This window comes from Penicillium angulare (assembly GCF_028827245.1).
Source record: "Penicillium angulare strain IBT 27051 chromosome Unknown utg000005l_segment0_segment0, whole genome shotgun sequence".
Lineage (NCBI taxonomy): Eukaryota > Fungi > Ascomycota > Eurotiomycetes > Eurotiales > Aspergillaceae > Penicillium > Penicillium angulare.
The window spans coordinates 4390201-4410147 of record NW_026623164.1 but is presented as its reverse complement, the minus strand read 5'-3'; the positions used below and the strand labels follow the sequence as shown (position 1 = coordinate 4410147).

Here is a 19947-nt window from a genome sequence, read left to right as displayed (position 1 = left end):
CACTCAAATCTTATCAGGGTCGTTGATACCTCCATTCGTGATCACATATGTGGCTTCCCTTTCGGGGCAGTCTGTAAGATATTAGAGCTTGTATCAAGTATATAAATATAATTAGAAGATACTCACCTGGCGAGTCCTGAATCTTAGCTACCCGCTCTTCCCCTCGACCCTTTCGCAGCAGCACACGAGTTGTAGACGCATGAGCAAGGACATGACCACCGACAGGCTTGCGGCCATCCGCACCAGCGAACAGAGCACTAGCACCAGGATCACTCTGCACTTGATTCGTCTGCGGACATAAACCAGATCAGCAAAAAACAAATACAACCTGGAAGAACAAGATACTAACCATGAGAACACAGACATTGAACTCTAGTATCATATTAGCATGAGTCGAAACCCCAAAGCCCGTCCAACCAAAAGCTAAAAAAAAAAAAAAAAAAAAGAAACATACCCTCAGCCATATGCGCAACCTTCATCAAAAATTGATTCAACTTCTGCTGCCGCTCAGCCAACTCCCCCCTCCCACAATAATCAACCCGAAAACAATTCATGATACTATCAATAACAAGCAACCGATACGCCCCATCTACAAACTCCCGACTAAGCGTATTAAGCAACTCAAGCTGGTGCTCACTATTCAACGCACGTGCGTACGCAATATTCTCCTGCACAGTATCGGGATCCATAGAAAAGCGCTCTGCTATCTGTGCGATGCGTTCAGGCCGAAATGTTCCTTCAGTATCTATGTAGGCGACCTTTCCGTCTGCGCCGCCCAAAGAACGAGGGAGTTGAGCTATTACCGACATTGTGTGGGAGAGTTGGGTTTTTCCGCAACGGAATTCGCCGAAGACTTCGCTTATGCTCATGCTTTGGAAGCCGCTGTAGAATGGCTTTTGTTAGTGATTTGATTGATTTTCCGGGAGGGGAGAGGTAGGATTGTGGTTAGACTAGTGCTTACCCGCCGAGGATTGAGTCGAATTGTTTACTTCCTGTTGAGATTCGGACGACTTTTTTGCGTTGGTGGAATAGTTCCATTGCGGTTATGAAGCCTGATGCGGAGGGCTGAAGGATCATATGGGATCAGATTAGTAGGAGGTGGGAAAAGTTGGGAGGAGATGGGATGGGTATGTAGCTTGAAGAAGAAGGACTGACTAGGCATTTTTGAACAGCTTCTTTGATCTTTTCAACTTTGACTTCGCTGAATCCTTTGACTTTGAGAAGCGTTCTGCGTGTAGCGCCGTGGACGGACTGGGGGTGTTAGTGAATGAATTACAAGAGACTCTCAGTGTATGAGTGGGGTTGTCTGATGCATACGGCAACGGTGTAGAAGCCATTGGCTTTCAACTTTGTTATGTCTGCTGCTCCAATGCCATGAGACTGGATGCCGTCGATGTCGACGATGAAATCCTTTGGAGGTTAGTGGTTGGAATTGTGGATGATGAGTATGGAAAAACCTCGTCGTTAATTCCGTCTTCCACGTCTGAGCCTGGCATTTTATGATAATTTGATTGGAATCGTGTAGATCTTGTAGGGGTGATGGATGAAAGTGAGAGTTGGGGTGAGGATGAAGGTCACGGGTTTGGTGTGGTTGATATCCAGTTGCGCGCACTTATACATACTCAAAGAACAGCGGCGAATCTACAAATCTACAAGAATAATTATAATGGAGAAGAATTGCATTTTCGTATTCTCAACACCGAGTGATCTTCCCACCAGATAAAAGGCCCCATTCCAAAACACACTGCGACACTACGATCTGCTGTTCTCTTTCTCTCTGCATCCACCACAACTCGTCCTCTCTTCATCCTCTCTCGCTCTCTCTCACCGGGCCCATCCGGGAAAACCGCAATTAAGAGTAGATTTCATCGAATCAAGAAAAAGATTCATCCATAGGAGAAACAAATAGACAAGACGCCAACCATGAGACTTGACCGGAGTCAAGTCAGCTTGTGGGAAAAGGGGAAGTTCGTGATTTCAAAGACAGAAAAGAGGAAACCTTTTCTGTTTGATTGTCGTGTACATGATAGGGGAAACAAATGGAAGGTAAAAAAGGAAAAACAAAAGCCTTAGAGAAACAGATCCCAGCCATCTCCGCGTCCAATGGAAGGGTGGTTAATATATGCAAGTGAAGAAATGGTTCAGAGACTCCGGATTGAAAAGATCGTTGAGGGGGAAGTTTTTCAGGAAAAGAAAAGTGACCGTAATACAGGGCTGAGAGAAGAAATGGGATAGTGTAGTTTGAGGTAAGTAGCGCCCCAAACGAAACGAAATAACAATGCACGGTAATGAGACATTTGGGGGGGGGTGATATTTTAGGGTTTGTCGCTTTATACGACGGCGGGAGTAGGAGCCGCAGCGGCAACGGGGGCAGCCTCAGTACTGGCCTCAGCAGCAGCAACAGCAGCGACGACAGGAGCAGCGGCATCCACAGCGGGGGTAACAGCGACAGCCTCAGTAGTGGGGGCAGTGGTGACAGCCGCAGCAGGAGCATCAGCGTTGTTGGTAGGGCAGTCACGGGAGATGTGACCAGCCTGAGCGCACTTGTAGCAGACCTTACCGGCCTGGCTGAGAGGGCCACCGTTGGGGGCGGTGCAGTCACGAGAGATGTGACCGAGCTTACCGCAGGCGTAGCACTTCATAGCCTGAGCCTGGCAGTCACGGGCGAAGTGGTTAGGACCACCACACTTGTAGCAGGTAGCAGCGCGAGGGTAGCCACCCTGGAAACCACCACGGAAACCGCCTTGGAAACCACCACCACGAGGGCCGGTAGGGCGACCAGCGTTAGGAGCAGCGGCGTTGGTACAGTTGCGCTAGAGGAATTCGTAAGTACTTGTCGACTTGTTGAAAACTAGATATAAACTGGTTGTCACATACAGCAAGGTGACCGGGTTGGCCACAGTTGTAGCAACGGCCATTGGCACCGTTCAGGCGCAGGGTAGGGCAGTCAGCCTGGACATGGCCGAGACCCTGGCAGTTATAGCACTGCTTAGCTGGAGGAAGGTCAGACATGGCGCTATTATATGGTCATATGTTGGAATTGATTCCTTACTCTCGGTGGTACGGGGGAGAGGGCAGGCGCTGGACTCGTGGCCTATTTGAAATTGAATGAGACGGGTTTCTTAAGGAATTGGGTTACACGAAAGGCCTACCAGGCTGCTTGCCTATGATGTCACAGTTAGTATCTCAATAGCAGACGATAATGGGGGAGTTTAAGGGGGAAAGAAGGGTATAGCAGAGTCCCACATACAGTTGTAGCAAAGACGCTCAGAGGACGAGCAAACCTCTACGTCAGTCAGTGAGGTGTTTCCAATTTCTCTAGATTGTTCGTCGCAACTAACCAGCGTAGTGGCCAATGTTGCCACACTTGTAGCATGCACGACGAGAAAGCATCATTTTGAAAATCTAGGGCCCGTTGTCAGTTCCCATCGTATGGCGTAGTGTTCCGCTGAGTCCGCAAGCTCCCCGCGCCCGACCGAATGCTACTCCATGACGATAATATCGGGCAAATTGAATTGTTTCCACACCAAAACTGATGCTATAGAGCCATTGTAGGTGTGTTGGTTCTCCGAATAGTACCTAATAGGTGGCTATATGGTATAGCAGGGTCCGGTAACCTCAAAATTTGCATCGGGCGGGATGGAGGGGAAGCCGACGATCTGCGCGGGGAGACACGAAAGAGCGAATCAAGGATGCTCGTGCACACTCACAAGAACAACAGAACCTTGACTAGTTCAGGTCTATGAACAGGGACCTTGGTCAGCTTTGAGAACCTTGGAGAAAGGAGGAAAACGGAGGGAAATGAACAATGTAGGGATGATTAGATATGAAACCCGCAAAGAACCACCAACATTCTTTACAGCCCACCAGGTTCAAGAAAAAAAAAACACGAAGAAAAAAAAAAGTGGGGAGAGGAACGTTAGCCCCAAGCGCACAATGACTTCACTCACATTACAACAACCAACAAAAGGAAAGACCCCTGAATTCTTCAACCACGAGTTCACCGGTTTATATTTCTTTCTGGTGTTTTGACTGTATTAATTCGATCGGGAAAGGAGAAAAAGAGCTTGAGAGAGAGAGAGAGAAGATCCCTGGAGACAAATCGTGGGGTTTCAATGCAAACTCGTCAAAAGTTTAGCTCCCGAGCCTTTCCGTATTCCGCTGATTCACCTGTAATGCCATTGGAGCTCTATACAGGAGGTAATAGTCAATTGATATTTAATTCTAGACTTGTCTAAATATACTATAATGATTCTGATCTATCCTTTCACGGGAATGTGAATCATTTGAGCCCGGATAGCTGTAAAGCCACAGCGTGCGTCGTTTTTCATGTCATAGTGTTTGTCAAAGAGCATAGATCGCGATCCTAGATGCATGTTGATATCGTTGAAGAGAAGCCCTTCCTCATGCGCTATGTGGAGCATGCTGCCATGTGTTACTTCAGAATACTTCGTTAATCCACCACCTAGCTGTTTGGGGTCTCATGTATCGAGATGGGAGTCGAAGTGAAGAACGGCAACTTTGCCCCAGGTATGTTGTAATGCTCGGATGGCCGGAAGTGCTGTTCACTTCCAATTAGTTATTAATTAGTTCGATCACAGTTTAGCAGTATTATTTTGAGAATTTCTTACTAACTGTATGATCTTCTCCAATCGAGATAAGTCGAACATGGTCGCCATTTCCCCTAATCTTAGGCTTCCTCGAGGCGATTTTTGTCCACCCAGCCTCCAGCTCGTGAATGGCTTAACGTTTATCAAATGGTGTATTGGAGATATCACCGCAGTCTATAATAGATGCCCAGTCTGTAAAAGGATTGACCATATGGTCCATATTGGATAATCCGTCAGTTGTGTATTCGCCTCATCGATGTAGTAAAGACTTGCCTATATGCCATTCCGGGGTCTAATCGACGCGATCCAGATCTCGTCCCGAGTGGACCAAATCGCTCCCCTGGTCGATAAGTAACACCCGAGTCAAATGGTGCACCGACAATACCAATATCAAACGTCTCATCACTAGCTGGGACAAAGCAATTGGTCCAATTCAGATGAGCGAATGTTGCGATTCCGCTGAAGGGCGGGGTGAAATCATTTTCCATGTGGTAGTCGTTCTCGATGTAGAACTCTTCTTGGCTGGTGGCTAAGGTGTTAACGCTTGACTGTTGTCTGAAAATACTGCCTTCCACAAATGTTGGGTTGGTTGATACGCTTAGTTGATGTTGGGTAGGGAGGTTGGGAACAGCGAATGCTGCTGTTAAGGGAACGAAAAGCGCCCCTAACTCAGCGAGAGCGACCGTAGAAAAAAGCATGTATGTTCTAGACGAAAGAATTGAAACACGCAGTCTGTATTCTTTAAAAAGTAGGATTAAGGCATTACATAGCGAATTACATGACGTCGCCAGCACCAGGACCTACCGTGCGACTATTATACCCAATCGGGTAAAGGACACCAGCTGCGATATCTAGCCGCAAGCAATTCATGTATGGTCATGCCCAGACCTCGGGATATTTGGGAGTTTTTTATGATTATCTATGTTTAAATAACTTGGGGGAGGATCGGAGACATGTTCCATATGGTAGAGGTGTTTATCTAGACATGTTATCCCTCTTTTGACCTGATCATTCGCTACCAGTGCCCGTTAAATAGTTAAATAACATATGGTGAAGCTCATTAACATCCATGCATGAAATTCCGTCTCTAAAGTTTCTAATATTCAGTACGAACGGTATATAATATGAGATTTAGAGAACAAAGAGAGCATTTCGAAATTTCGGACACAGCTTTCGTCCAAGCTGTATGCGAGTATATCTACAGATGCAATGGCCACAGGAAGAAAGATGCGTAAGGAATATCCCTAGTATGATATGATTTGGTCTTGATAATTGAGTTACCCTGTATTTGAATAAAAATAAAAATAAAAGAACTAGTAAGAGCCATGTGCACATGGGCATATGGGCCATGGCCGGTGGCACGCCTGATGACTTTACAATAATAACGTTACCAGTCAAAAGAGCCGGTGCAATCTTTCCGGTTGCGAGCATCAAGAGAAAGTTCCACGGCACAATGGCTCCAACGACACCAAGAGGGATATGTCTTGTTACCACTGTTCTTGTCTCGTCATCTTTAATAATGTCTTCGATTAGTGGAAGGCTTGCCATTCCTCGAATCCAATTAATGGCATTATCTATCCATTTAGTATTATGTGTTAGAGGTACAAGATATACAAATGACCAGATAGTGATGACATACAGGCTTTCCTTGTTCAGTGGTCAAAAGATCCCGGAACTGATCTTTATATTGATCAATAGCATCTGCATAAGCCAATACTGCCTTCTACCGCTCTTCATATGGTGTGGCAGACCAGAGCTTGAAAGCAGCTTCTCCAGCTTCAGTAGCTTTATCAAGATCCTCTGGTGTTGCAATTGGAACCTCCGGTAAAGCTTCCAAGGTAGCAGGATTCAGGCCATGGCGAGTGAACTCTGTAGGCGAGCTCTTTTCATTGATGATTTGAACATAGTTCGATCTGAGATCAAAGTCGACGGTCGTATTGAAATGTTTCAATCTATTGTATTCTAATGCTGTAAAGGCACGGGTATCTTTTCAGGCCGAACTTGATCTCCCCTCTTATGTATTCATGTGAATCAAGTATGTCAGAAACGTGATCCGAATCGACTATACCATTTCTCGGCCTTTTGCCGCAAATATCTGACGCCCCTCGTTTTCGCATCTGGGGAAAGCCGCCCGCAGGTGGGGCTTTCTGGGGGTACCCCAACCCCACAGCGGCTATTACGACAACTCGAACCTACAAGTGTAAACATGGTATAAGGCTCCTACCGAGTGCGAAGGGTGGCGATGTTCAGCTGTGAGTGCGGCTGCGCGAGAAACCTGGAAAGCGGAGCGTCCATTGCTCGGATCCCCTTTCATCTCGTCATCTCGGTACCAGCCATTCAGTTCTCTTTGTATTTGTAAGTCTGATAATGTGATTCAAGAATCTATGAATATCTGAGCCTGAGTCTCACGAGGTGTTTCTCAATTAAGAAAAGTAGATCCATAATTTGACATGTCTACCTCCAGGGCTAGTATATTCCGAGACATGCGTACGATAAAAAGTTGGATACTATTGATTTATGCCCCTTCACAATTCCTAGAAAAATCTCAATATAGATAGCTACATAAAAGCAAAGTTAGAACTTGAAGACCATGAAATCTTTCATAACAAATATTCAATACTCCCCCATCAACTCTTTAATCCCCTCCTCAATTATCTGTCTAGGTGCCCAAACAATCCACTCAAAATCCTTAGAAGATCCAGCCTCCAATCCATCATCATACACCATAAAATCCTCGAAAGGAAGCACCCCACTATCCAGCGGAGTCATCGGAACTTCACCCCGAAGTATACGAGCCATGAATTCTCGAATCGAGATCAAAAATCCCACAGCATCGGGAAAAGTAGTCGTAACATGGGATGCAGCTATTGCTACACATGGTGCTGTTGTAGGCCCAGTATGTTGACTCGCTAACCGGTCGTTTTCTGTTTTTACAAACTTCAGCACTTTATTCAGATTCTCCCACCAAGTTTTTAAATGACTTCTTTCTTCAAAGATTATAGGGGCCCGAATAGATTTTTCAAGTTCACATTCTTTTGTGTCCTTGGATGAAGATTCGTAGAAGCTGTCTCCGACACAGATGAGATGGGAATCTCGATCGTACCATGTAAGTGAGTCTGGGGTGTGGCCCGGTGTATGGATTATGGTGATACCGGTTGGTATTTTGATAGATGAACCAGGGGTAGTAGTAGGAGCTAAATATATCACATCTTGGTAATCGGTCGCCCACATACCAATGGAGTAGTATGGACATTTTGCATTAAACTTCTTTGCGAGCGAGTGGCAGCAAATTCGATTCCAGGGATTTATATGATTCGCGTTATGCGCGGATGACAGGACTGTTGTTTGAGGCCCCTTTCTCTGGTCAATGTGCAGATTTTGTGGATCTGAGTCAGTTGGTGGGAGCAGGCCTAAGCCTAGGATATGGTCGAAATGACAGTGTGTGGTTATGACGAGATAGGGTAGTTGGCCATGCGGGTTAATTGTGTGCTTTAGAACTGTGTAGATGTTCCAGTATTTGGGTGTTGAGGGATCTTTCGAGATATCGTATTCGGGGTTCTTGATGGATGTTGCACAGCCTGCATCGCTCAGGACAATCACTGAGGTTGGGGAGCTAGAGGTGCTAGTGGTTAGTTGGGAATGTATCTCTTTGAGGGGAGAGAGAGAGAGATTTACCCATTTGCGTCTGAAGTTGAACAGATCTTTGCGTAGATGTTTGGGAATTGGCCGTAGTTGTCGTGTTCTCGGAAAAGGTAGATTGATTTATTCAAGCGACGAACGTGGAATGGACATGCTGCTGGAACATGGAGGTTGTATTCTACCATGATGGTGAGATCTGTTGAACCCTTTTACTACAGGTGGAAGAATGCAGCATATAACGTGCTAGTTTGAGATCTAGTTGAGCTTCAGAGGCCTTCGAGGTAGGAGGCAATCTCTTTTGGCTTGAAGTTGTCAAATGTCACAATGTGAATGGATTCAGAGTTGACATTCCCTCATGCTCAGATAGATAGATTTTAAGGTTTGTTCTAATATTATGATCTACCGCAATGTGGTAAAATATCCGCAGTATCCTACCCCGCAAAGTTGCGGGGTAGGAGTACAGATTGCATGCAGCCATGACAGAGACTGCAGCACCGACCGCAAAGACCATGGTTAACAAGATAATATCAAGGCAATTCCGCAGTCTATATACTTGTGAAAAGCAACAGCAGACCTCCAACAAATTGTAAGTGCAAGAAATGTATACCCCTACATTCCACATGCAGTTCACCATGCATGACTGATGCAACCGAATCCATTCTCTGATCAACAATAATGGTTTTTTTTTCGCGTTTTCAAAAAATTATACAGAAACAATGAGAGATAAGAAAACCATGTGATTCATTTCTTCGTTCCAATCGCTTCGAAAAGCTTGGTGATAAGGAGATTATAACAAAAAGAGGGAATTGGTGTAGACAAGAAAGAACCAAAATGCAACCCGAGATATTTTGTTGTTTGAACCCCTGTCGGCCCTAACTGATCCCTAGACATGGGTCAAAGGTACTTGGGATATCTTACTCTTCCCGCTCAAGGATGGCAGGAGCCTTGATCTCCCGACCTGCAAGGAAGTCGAGGTTCTCACCAGCCTGATATAGATAATTAGCATTGTCACGAGTAGAGTAGAGGGAGACGGAGAAAGAATTAAACGTACGTAACTGATCAGTGGAGAAACTTCAACACCAAAAGCCTCACCATCAGTGATGACAACACCACCTGCAGCCTCAATCCAGCGCTGACCCTGCTTGAGAATATCGGCCCGGCTGGTATCGGGGTCATCCTCACCAGTGCCGCGGGCATTCTTCAAGGGAGAGAACTCATCCTCACGGCGCACCTCAATGCTAGCAAACTTGTCCAAAGGAGTAAGAGGGAAGACATCAAAGATGAACTGCTCCAGCTTGATACCATTAGGCTTGGCAGGCTTAACGCTCTCACCGTTCTCGGGGTTAACGCAAGGAATCTTCTTGCGGGCCACGTGGTGGGGAAGCTTGTGAGCCCAGGTCTCGATAGACTCGAGGAAGCGGAAGGAGTAGTAGTGATTGACAATGTTGGCGGCACGGAACTTAAGCACATCGGGCTGCTTGGGGTCCTTGGCTTCACTGGTTTCCTTGTCGATCTCGGAGTACTCGACAACGTCGGGCTTGCCGTTCTTCTGAACGATCAGGCCGACGGACTCGGCGGCGTCACGCTTGCGCACGACCTTGGTGGCAATGTCGACGTCCTTGGCGGCGGAGAAACCGATGAAGATTGGGTCAGCTACCTTGACCAGGCAGTTGTCTACACCGAAGATGTGGATGTGCTTGATGCCGCGCTTGCGCATGTCCTCGCGGGCACCGGAGGTCACTAGACCCTGGTAGATTCCACCGTTTCCATCGGGGGCAACAGCAGCCTATAGATTGTATGATAAGTATACTGTTCGCTTATTTTGAAGATACATATATGTATATGTATAGAGGGGAATACTAGAGAGAAACATACCTTGCCCTTGCTCTCGAGCAGAATCTTGCCATCATTAGAAATACAAGGCAGAACACCCTGTTCAAAAATGAAGACGTTGTTCTTGTCCAAACCGAAGTACTTGCTTTTCTCGAAGAACTCCTCTGTGGGCTTACGGGTAGGTCCACTGGTCATAACGTACCAGGGAATAACAGCCGATTGCACACCGTGAGTCTGTTGAGCAAGCTCTTGCAGCTTCTGAATACGCTCAGCCTGCAGCTGGAAAAGAGACTTCTGGCTCAAAAGACCAATGTCAAAGCAACCCTTAGGCGCAGAGCTACCAAGACGAGTACCCTGACCACCAGCCATCAAAACCACAGCAACGTTGTTCTCGGCAACCTCCTTCAAACCCGAATCGAACCATTTCTTAAGATCGGCAGCATCAGAGTCAATGATGGAGGCTGTAGCGGACTCTGGAAGAGGCTCAACGGTGGAGGTAGTCTCTTCGGTTTTGGGAGGATTGAGGGCGATGTTGGCCAGCTCATTGATGCGGTTGACATCAAAGTTGGACAGCTGGTGGAATAGCCGAGATTTATCGGCGGTAGGGAGTTCCTCGGCGAAGGCGAAGACGTGGCCTTGTCCGGCATCGGTGTATTTCTTCTGTAGGGATTGAAATTCCTCTGTGGAAGGCTCGCGGGGAGCTTCCTCGATGGAGGAGCCTGAAAGCTTGCCGATCAGATTGGAGACAGTTTCCTTGATTGCTTCGGCCATATTGTGATTTCTGACTTTAATTTGATTAGGAAGAGGGGAATGAAATGGTATTGAGAAGGGGAGTATAGAGAGAAATTCAGGGAGGGGAGGTGGGTGGGGTTGAGATGTGTGAAATTAATTGAAGGGGAGGAAAGTGGCGGGAAAGAGAGAAAGTAAATAAATTGCAATTGACCGGGTGAAGCTATGAACAGCTCTACACCGTAACTAGGGATACAGTAAAACATGTAAAAACCTTGGGAGTCCACAGCAATCCCACCTAATGGGCTTAGACAATTATTTTTAGTATCATGAACGAATCGGAGCCACGGATATGGCAACCTGAGTGTCTCCATGTGAGACCTGGCCACTGGATTGCTACAAATGGCCCATTGTGCCCCGCTAAGCCTACCTAAGCCCCGGTGCGGACCCGGTTTTCTTCTTTGAAGATTGAAGCCTTGCGCGATGCACGAGAATTGTGTTGATTAGGTGCTAGATTTTGGTTATATACTGGATATTGTACAATTGTATTGCTCTCCTTTTGTTCACTAAATAGTATTTATCGTCGTCGGTCATACCGGTCATCTCGCCGTCCGTCATAGTCCCGACGATCGCGCCGAGAATCTTTGCGACCAGGACTGCGACTATAAGATCGACGTCGTGATCTGTCATTGTCTCTTCGGTCGCGATATGAATCACGAGGGGGAGGGGGAGGATCAGAGGGTCCATAGGGTCCAGAGGGCCCAGAGGGTCCAGAAGGTTGATCGCGGCGAGGCTTGTTTTTATCAAAGACCATCCGGTAACTATTGTCGGCTTCATCGGCTCGATATTCGTCGGCAACTCGGTAATGGCGTTTCTTTTCAAGGTCTGCCACACCACCGAAACCGCCTCGTTGCTTTCGCTTAGTGACAGTGGCATTTCTCCAGCTTTCCGACAGTTTGGATACCTACACTGCATGTTAGCATATCGTCCTTTTTTGAAGAAGTGAAAAAAAATTTAACGGTAAGCATGTTAAAACTCACACTTTGAGAGAAGTCAACATGGATTCGGTGATCATCGATAAGCACTCCTTGCATCTTGAAGTACGCTTGCTCACAGTCCTTCTGGTTGTCGAATTCGATGAACGCATACTGCAGACTATCCCCAGTCCGCTTATCCCGGATGACCTCACAGGACAAGATTGTTCCGAACCGACTAAAGATCAATTGTAAATCCTCATCTGCGTCATGGTGAGTATAAAGTTCGATTATAAACCAGACACATGTAGTAGGGTTGGACATACCTTGCGTAACGGGGTTCAACTTGCATACGAAGAGGATATTCTCTGGGGGTTTGACATCAGCAAATGGTAGATCTCCGACCATCTCCAATGTCAATGCCTGAGCCCGAGCTTCGCGCTCTCGGCGCAACTTCTCCATGGCATCCTCATCCATTTCCTCGCCCAATTCTTCATCATCCGCAATGCGCACCGTCGCCAATTGAGCTTTCGATGGTAAGGGACTCTCGGGTGGCTCTACCAGACCTGCTGGATCATCGAAGGGATCATCCAGGACAACCGTATGACGGATACGAATATCTTTCAAGGGTCGGCCTCGGTCATCAATGAAAGAATCATTAATCTTTTCCAGTACATCAAATCCCTCAACAACTTTTCCAAAAATAGCCGCTTTCCCATCTAGATAATCCAAATTGTCACCGAGGGTAATTAAGAATTGACTTCCAGCAAGCCGTTGGTCGGGATCGTTGGTGGCTGGAACGGTTGCCATGCTCACCATTCCGCGTTCGGAGTGCTTGAGCTTCGGCAGATCGATTGGAAAGGTGCGCTTCGAGGGGCCATCGAGAATGCCCCAGATTGAGGAACCGGCATCGCTTTCGGGCGCATCAGGACCTAATGGGTCACCGGTTTGAAAAGAGAAGTTCTTCTGGACGCTGTGGACGGGGGCGAAATTGTAATATTTGATTTTGCAGAGCTTCAGGAAGCTATGACGGATAGGACGAGGCTTAGTTTTCTTGTTCAGCACAGTTTGATGGGGCAGGATAAGAGGCTGGACCCGGGGGGGGATGGTTGGTTGTGCTTTCCAGAGGGGGCAAAGGGAAGAGAGGGCGCTTACTTCTCACAAGCCTTGGGCGACTCATCAACTAGTAGATCTATGACGATATCGCCCAGAGATGTCTCTAACAAGGTACTCATGGTTGTAAAGGTGCCAAAGGGGTATTTTTGTTTCCTTTTCCTATCGCATGAATGACAGCAAAGTCAGCAGAATGAAAGTCGGAGAGAGAAGATCGACGGGCAGCTTGGACCAATCAGAGACATGACAAGGAACGGGGAACTGGACTTGGTGCATATCATCTTTCCTTTAGACTTAATAGTCTACTGTATGTTTTCTTTTTCTCGTCATACAATCAAACTTGGCTTTAGGAGATTTTTACCTATCATTGATTTCCCCCCCTCCCCAATTTCCCCAATTAACCCCCAATCTCCTAAATCGCCCACATGCAGGTCAACTAGCTTCCCGGATGATCGCCCCCGGTGCATTTGTGCAACTTCGCGGATGTCTCCTCTTCACAATCGAGCGGCATATCTTCCGAATGTCCCAGTTGGACATGGATAATCCCTTTTCAGATCAAGATGCAGTGGATCTGGATGTTGGAGATGAATTGTTTGCTTGCAGATCCCCTCACCGATTTCTCGGAATAGCGCAACATGCACCAGGCAGTCCAGGCCAAAAGCACTAGATCCTCTCTCTCAAGTCCTTGAAGTGCCCGTTCAAGAATGTTGGGAAAGGGGCTTATCTTCATATTCTCCAGCCACAAGTCTTGGCTTTTTTTTCCCTTTTCTTTTCTTTTCTGCCTCTGTCTTGAGCGTTAACCTCAGGATGACTGTGCTATTTCATCCTTGCCAGGTACGCGGTACAACTACCCGACAGCGCTATGACGGTGATCGACTTTGATTTCCTCGTTTTGTTTTGTTTTGTTTTTTTACTTAATCATTTCCTGTTGGATACATTCTCTTCTTTTCTTCTCGGGTGAGTTGTTCCACTGCAGATAACGGTGGGAGAAAACGGGCGGATTCCTGCAGCAAGGAGACCAGCGACATCATGGCGACATCAGGCTATTCTTGCTACTTTAGAAATCTCTCTATGTGGGTAGCTGAGGGATAGTATCATGGGGAACCTTGTCTATCCATCTTTGGTCAGGTACAGCGGCAGCAATGAGAAGTTGATAGAGAATCAAGAAAAGGATCATGCCAAGAAAAAGAAAAGAAAAAAACGAATCAGATCAATCCAGCTCAATCATAAGAGCCTTGCAAGGAACGTGAAGCAAAAGTACAGGAAAGAGGCTCCCAGAAGCTAGTACCTAGATTCCCTCGTCTACCTAGTGTCTGCACAGAATAGAGCCGGTTTCAATTCCAACGTCCCTGGCAACTAAGCTAGAGCCCACTCAGAGTCAGCTGGTTCAGTCCGAATTGTCTCTCCTGACTCTCTCTTTTTCATGCTTCCATGTCGTGCAATATCAGACCGGGCATTTTGATTGGAGCTCACCTGATGTCTCTTCATCTCTGTGAGTCCAATGTCTGGGTAATTGTGTATACGAAACCCCCAAAGAATGAAGAGCATGTGGGACTTCCCTTCATATGTCCTAGATGCATCTCCACCAACGGCCTCTGTTTTGCCTTTTTGACTCATTTCATACCTACTGGAAATCCCAAGGAAATGGATCAAAAGCTAATATCTGCAAAAAAGAGTTTTTCTAGATTCTTTTGGGGGTAAAGATTTCGCACAACTGGCTAGTATCCCGGAATCTCCTGCATCATACCTAGTATAGACGCGAACCATGATCCTCTTCCCTTTTGAGCTTGGGACATTCCGATTACTTTTCTTTTCCCCTCAATGATGGTCCGGGATCTAGTTCTAGGTCTGTTCTGTCTACCTTCAGGATTCATCAGTCGTGAACCTAGCAAATTCTCAAACTTGCAAATTTCTGGTTCGCTGGATATTGCTTTTTCTACCGTTGCCATTTCCATCTAGATGCGGCGGAAGCGCTAACAACTTCACCCAATTGATCCACCACCAATCCATGCTGTCGATCAAGACGCAACCTAAATATCGTGATCCTTGCTAGAGCTACTTGCCTATTAAAGGCGCGCGCTTTAATCGGGCCCACTCCACCATCGCTAGAACGTGCTAGCGCCGGCTGATCAAGTTGACAGGTGTCAGTCTGGTATTTTCTTTTCTTTTTTGAAATCATTTCACCGGTGTACTACTTACTCTCTGCCTTTCTCCACCCCTGTATTTTTGACTCCTTCTCATTTTCTTGGAGAGAGAGAAGAGGGGAAAAGTCGGGGATGTTGAGACATGTACTGCGTGTTCCATGGTCTGAGACATTAGGGAACCTCAGAGAATGAAATTTCTGACTGTGTGCGCGTTTGTCGCAAGATGATGTGATGTGGGTTTAGGGCAAAAGATCCCCAATCATCTTGAAGATCATTCTTGCTATGGCCTCCCGGCTTAACGTCCCGGGCCCCCCAGTTCGGACTGTTTGACGCGTTGTTTGATGCGTCAGGAAACACTCTCCACTCTTCTAGCAAGCTGGGCGCAGCAAACACACCAATCAACTGTGACTAAGACCCCCATCGACGCAGCAAACATTTACCCTGTTGAATCTTAATCTTGATCGATCCATCGGATCCTCTCCCCCGGATCGACAGCAGGATTTTCGGCAAACGTTAGCGGTGGTTTTCCGTTGCCTTAAGTCCTAAATGCTATCTTTCTTACCTATTGATACCACAGGTCATGATGATGATTACTCTTACCAATACTATACTATACGCCTCTATGTAATTCTCTTTTTATTGATAATTGTTGAGGATTCTCTTGTCACCTCTTCCTATCTAGGGCTCTTTACACCGGCGAATCGGGGGCCACCCGAAAAGAAAACACCCCAGCCCTCTTTGGTGGCGGATCAGAAAGCTATCTTTCTCTCTCCACCTGGCCGTGTTCTTGTCATGGCTATCAGGTCATGTTCCGTGTGACGTTACGTTGTGAAACCAAGCCTCTTAAAACGCCGGTTGCTTCTGGCTGGTCTTGCCATAGGAGAATCTGGATTGGATCCGCGGATATGTGCATATCATTTCCCCTGGGTACAACAAGGTAGAGAAAAGACCTAAAATGGATTTATTAGATCTGAAAATAAATGAAGAATAAAAACAAAATAATTAAACTGTACTTGTTTTTCTTTTTTTTCTTTTTTTGACTATTCTTCTCCACTTGACGCATTCTTTCCCCAACTTTGAACCTAGAACTTCATAGATCGTAGAGATCGGTTTTACGCCATAATCTAATCCCAAATGAGCCAGGGGCTGCTAGTAGAAAATTAATTCTATATTTTACATTTATATTCTTGTAAAAAAAATGAAATGAAAAAAAAATTCAACAAATAACAGGAATCAACAAGATCGAGCGAGGAAGAGAGAGACTTAGCCACCACACACTGATTGTTAGTAAAACACACTTAAATCTAGCCCTACTCACCAGAGACATATTCTTTTTCTCTCCTATTTCTTTCTTCCTTGACTTCATGCCTTGATCGCTTCAGCAGGACTTGATCATTGAACCTTCAGAAAACATTTGTGTCTTGTCTATACTCTGATCTTTTCTTTCTCTTCTTCTGCTTCCGCTTTCCTTGTGTCTATAACATTATCTTGTTTCCGGTTTTCGTTTTGAAGGCTGCAAGTCTATCTTGACTGTTCCAGTGGTCGAACAGCAATGGACCCTTACTACGCAGAAAACACTGGTTTTGCCCAGTCTCGACACGCCTGTGGACTTTCTTTGCCTCGTGCCATGAGAAGCATGAGTCGTCACGAAATGGGAGATCGGTCTAGTAGCTGTACAGGGCCGACAAGTGAGTCAGATGGCAAGTTACGCAATCCCCAACGACGTCGTGTTCCAGTGGCGGTACGTACTATTTTTCAGAGTCCCTTGATATATTCTTATGTGCTAACCATATTTCTTTCTTTAGTGTCAAAGATGTCGGAGAAGAAAGATTAAATGTAGTGGGGATTCCGAGGATGGTCAAGGTTGCTCGAATTGTCATAGCGCCGGTGAAAACCTATGCCAATTTACCAGAGTAAGTACAACTATATCATTACTCACGGATTGCTTTAGACTATATGTTCTAATTTTCTTCGTATCAGGTCAATTCTCAACCTGTTGATGAATTTAATACCCAAATGCTCAGTGACTGGGTTCAATCTCACCGTGCTGACAGACCCGGTGCCAGTGGCTGGCAACCTTATCCCAATATGAGACCAGCAGCTGCACCATCCCAACTTGGGGTGATCCCGACACATGCCCAATCCAAACCGACCCTCCTTTCTATGGGCTCAACACAACCTCAGACCCGTGTCAATGCCTATCAACAACGCTCTGCCGATTTTGATCTGGGTGCTGCTGATGCACATGCTTACCAGAGATCAGGAGGTGTGAGCTCTATGCACTACGAAGACGAGACATCGTCAAGCCACCCTCATCCCTCTCAATACATATTACCCAATACTTCACCGGGGGTTATGATGGACTATGGAATTCCAGCATGGAGTCCTAAAGCTTGGGACTCAATGTTCGGGACTGGCAGACATACCAATGGAAACGTCTATCCTGAGTCTGATGCCAATACTTCTTTCAATCAGTCACACTTTACCTACATGCTCCCTAGTCAAGACCACTCTGTCGGAGATCTATCTCAACCCAACAGCGCCACTATGAGTGAAGGATCCTCTGATGCCCCAGGACCAGACCGTACACTACCTAGCCCTACATCTCGAGGCCAACAGGGCCCTAACTCTGCGACGGAATTCATTCCAACAGAGGGAAATCCAAACCTACCTTGGTCTTCACCTGACTTTAAAGCCGGCTTTTGGAGTCCCCGTATAGCCGCTTCACCTGACCATCGACCAAGTTCCACTCACACTGTCCCAACCAACACACCATTCACTACTGGTCCCGAACTTTCAAACAAGGGTATCAGCGTCAATGGAACTGGCTCAGAGTTACTTTTCCCATATCTTCCCATGCCCACCACCTCCGAAGACACAATGCAATCTCTAGTATCCTCATCCACAGCTCCACCACCCCCAATCTCCACGGCGGGTATGAGCCCGGCTTATCCCATTCTCGAGACCCTTGACAATACCGGATCTGACTACCCAAGTATACACAATGACACAAGAATCACTCGCAACCATTCCCGGGACCACGGCAATGCAGGTCAACGGCTTCTTGCGTTGAACGAATGCACACCGGCCATCTATGGCTATAGCACCAGCGAAAAGAGTAAAGCGCGTGGCAGCGGCCCCGATGCTGAATCCCACACCTTACTCAGTGGCCTACCATATACACGTGTACAGCACCGGGACACATCCAGCACTGCATTCTCTTTCAATTCGTCGCCGGATGCACTGCCCGAGTATCACCGTGCTGTGGTCGAGAACGTGCACCGGCCACCTGCCGTTGAGCCTTTGGGTAACCAGGGTTCTTATTAGGAACATTTCTCGTCCCTCGTTTATTAATCCCCTTTTGTTGTTAATGTTGTCATTATTGGTTTGGTTTGGGTTTGTACTTGATTTTGACTTTCGTCTCTTGTTCTGTTTCAAAGTTTGTCTTGTCTTGTCTTGTCTTTGTATCTGTGATTCCCATTCCACTGTGCATGTGGATGGATGCTAGGATGCCACCTCTCAAGGTAACAAATTGTATGATACTTGTGTATGGGAATCGAGCCATATCGATCAAATCGGAATATATTATATTTCTTGAAGATCTTGCTCCCCATCTCTTGCCCCTTCTGACCATGGGTAGTGTCAGGGTCAGTTATTTTTTGTTCCCGGGGCCGATCCGGACTCGATACTAGATCGGTTTCTACTAAGAGGTCTTGCAAAAGCCGCATGGCTTGTGTATCTGACTATTTAGTGGACCTGGCCTATTTGGCTGGTGGTGTTGCATCTGTCTTACGTATTTATCTTCTCTGCCCTTTTGGACTTTTGTGGTGTGTTTTATTGTTTATCGTTGTGTATCTGCATGTGCTTTCTTCTGCTTGTAGCAACTTGGCTTGGTTACCTTGATTTATTCTTGTTGCGCCACTGTCTCGACATTCCTGGTAGGGATCTTGTTTGTGATGCTTTTTGCCCTTTATGTTTCATTTGACTTTACAAAGTGTTGTTCGTCTTTTATCTGGGCACGGCAAGTCTTTACGGCTTCGAAGCCGAGGAGGTATTAGTGTGGAGGGCGCTCGATTTGTTATATTCTTTTTAGTTTGATTCGTATGTTCACATCATTGTTTTGATTTTTTATATTACCCTTTTCATTGTTTCAAGTGTCACTCTTTTCTTCCAATAACTGTTGGTCTCGTGCTGCTTATCTATCTTCATCTATTTTGTGTCACTATTGCCTACTCCCAGGCCCAAACAAAGCAGAGATCCACGATGATGCCCATGGACTCGCGCAAGCTGAGTGTGGTTTCTGATTATTTTAATCTATTGTTTTCATCTTATTTTACTTGCTTTTTCCACTGGAGGCTTTTTGCTACTTCATATTTCCTCCTGGGATAATCATCTGGAGGTCTCTTGATTGCGTTTAGTTTTAGCATTTTTTATACGATGAATATCTAATAAAATAGTCTCAATAATTATTCAATATTAATCCTTTTAATGTGACATCATGCTCTAGGGTATCCAAATCAAGGAAGCATTTCTTATTTTCTTCGTAATCTGAATCATATCCAACGTAGCATATCTTTATCTTCACTATCACCATGTGGTACGTCCTCATGTATTGTATTTGTCATTGCGAGACATTCAAGTATACCTCCAATATAGGAAGATCAGGCACTTGGAAATATCATCGCACCTTCAACTTGTAACCCTGGTTCCAAAGAGACATAAAATGCGAATATCATTGATGCAGGTAGTACTCGAACAAAGTCCTACATTAGTACATACGATGATCGAACTTTCATACTACAATATACTCAAGGACATTGCATCATATCACGAAAATAGCTTGAAGTACACAAGTCCCAACAAGATATCCCATTTCAACCACGTTGAATCAAAAAGGAAATAGCA

The 19947-nt window shown here is 46.0% G+C and overlaps 9 protein-coding genes across 9 annotated transcripts; 1 reads left to right on the top strand and 8 right to left on the bottom strand.

Annotated features, from left to right (window-relative positions):
• Positions 1-3: 3 nt before the first annotated feature.
• Positions 4-1496, bottom strand: N7478_009023 (recombinase DMC1; the record flags this gene model as incomplete). The annotated part of the gene is made up of 8 exons (XM_056925237.1): positions 4-71; positions 127-289; positions 350-423; positions 455-882; positions 962-1065; positions 1156-1251; positions 1318-1410; positions 1458-1496. 8 exons carry the CDS (start codon positions 1494-1496, stop codon positions 4-6), a joined length of 1065 nt encoding a protein of 354 aa, XP_056777963.1.
• Positions 1497-2330: 834 nt separating this feature from the next.
• gisB (putative zinc knuckle nucleic acid binding protein) lies at positions 2331-3396 on the bottom strand (the record flags this gene model as incomplete). The annotated part of the gene is made up of 6 exons (XM_056925236.1): positions 2331-2813; positions 2878-2993; positions 3053-3094; positions 3153-3164; positions 3251-3286; positions 3342-3396. The coding sequence occupies 6 exons, from the start codon at positions 3394-3396 to the stop codon at positions 2331-2333; spliced, it is 744 nt and encodes a 247-aa protein (XP_056777962.1).
• Positions 3397-4843: 1447 nt separating this feature from the next.
• N7478_009021 (uncharacterized protein) lies at positions 4844-5308 on the bottom strand (the record flags this gene model as incomplete). Its single annotated transcript, XM_056925235.1, has 1 exon — positions 4844-5308. One exon carries the CDS (start codon positions 5306-5308, stop codon positions 4844-4846), a length of 465 nt encoding a protein of 154 aa, XP_056777961.1.
• A 1025-nt stretch (positions 5309-6333) lies between these two features.
• On the bottom strand, positions 6334-6818 carry N7478_009020 (uncharacterized protein; the record flags this gene model as incomplete). The annotated part of the gene is made up of 2 exons (XM_056925234.1): positions 6334-6572; positions 6803-6818. 2 exons carry the CDS (start codon positions 6816-6818, stop codon positions 6334-6336), a joined length of 255 nt encoding a protein of 84 aa, XP_056777960.1.
• Positions 6819-7223: 405 nt separating this feature from the next.
• Positions 7224-8434, bottom strand: N7478_009019 (MBL fold metallo-hydrolase; the record flags this gene model as incomplete). Its single annotated transcript, XM_056925233.1, has 2 exons — positions 7224-8232; positions 8286-8434. The coding sequence occupies 2 exons, from the start codon at positions 8432-8434 to the stop codon at positions 7224-7226; spliced, it is 1158 nt and encodes a 385-aa protein (XP_056777959.1).
• Positions 8435-9163: 729 nt separating this feature from the next.
• On the bottom strand, positions 9164-10853 carry N7478_009018 (UDP-N-acetylglucosamine diphosphorylase; the record flags this gene model as incomplete). The annotated part of the gene is made up of 3 exons (XM_056925232.1): positions 9164-9235; positions 9301-10035; positions 10125-10853. The coding sequence occupies 3 exons, from the start codon at positions 10851-10853 to the stop codon at positions 9164-9166; spliced, it is 1536 nt and encodes a 511-aa protein (XP_056777958.1).
• Positions 10854-11388: 535 nt separating this feature from the next.
• Positions 11389-13020, bottom strand: N7478_009017 (PPIL4 family peptidylprolyl isomerase; the record flags this gene model as incomplete). Its single annotated transcript, XM_056925231.1, has 3 exons — positions 11389-11775; positions 11852-12809; positions 12941-13020. The coding sequence occupies 3 exons, from the start codon at positions 13018-13020 to the stop codon at positions 11389-11391; spliced, it is 1425 nt and encodes a 474-aa protein (XP_056777957.1).
• A 1234-nt stretch (positions 13021-14254) lies between these two features.
• Positions 14255-14694, bottom strand: N7478_009016 (uncharacterized protein; the record flags this gene model as incomplete). The annotated part of the gene is made up of 2 exons (XM_056925230.1): positions 14255-14493; positions 14646-14694. The coding sequence occupies 2 exons, from the start codon at positions 14692-14694 to the stop codon at positions 14255-14257; spliced, it is 288 nt and encodes a 95-aa protein (XP_056777956.1).
• Positions 14695-16594: 1900 nt separating this feature from the next.
• Positions 16595-18369, top strand: N7478_009015 (uncharacterized protein; the record flags this gene model as incomplete). The annotated part of the gene is made up of 3 exons (XM_056925229.1): positions 16595-16783; positions 16848-16955; positions 17023-18369. The coding sequence occupies 3 exons, from the start codon at positions 16595-16597 to the stop codon at positions 18367-18369; spliced, it is 1644 nt and encodes a 547-aa protein (XP_056777955.1).
• Between the last annotated feature and the right edge of the window lie 1578 nt (positions 18370-19947).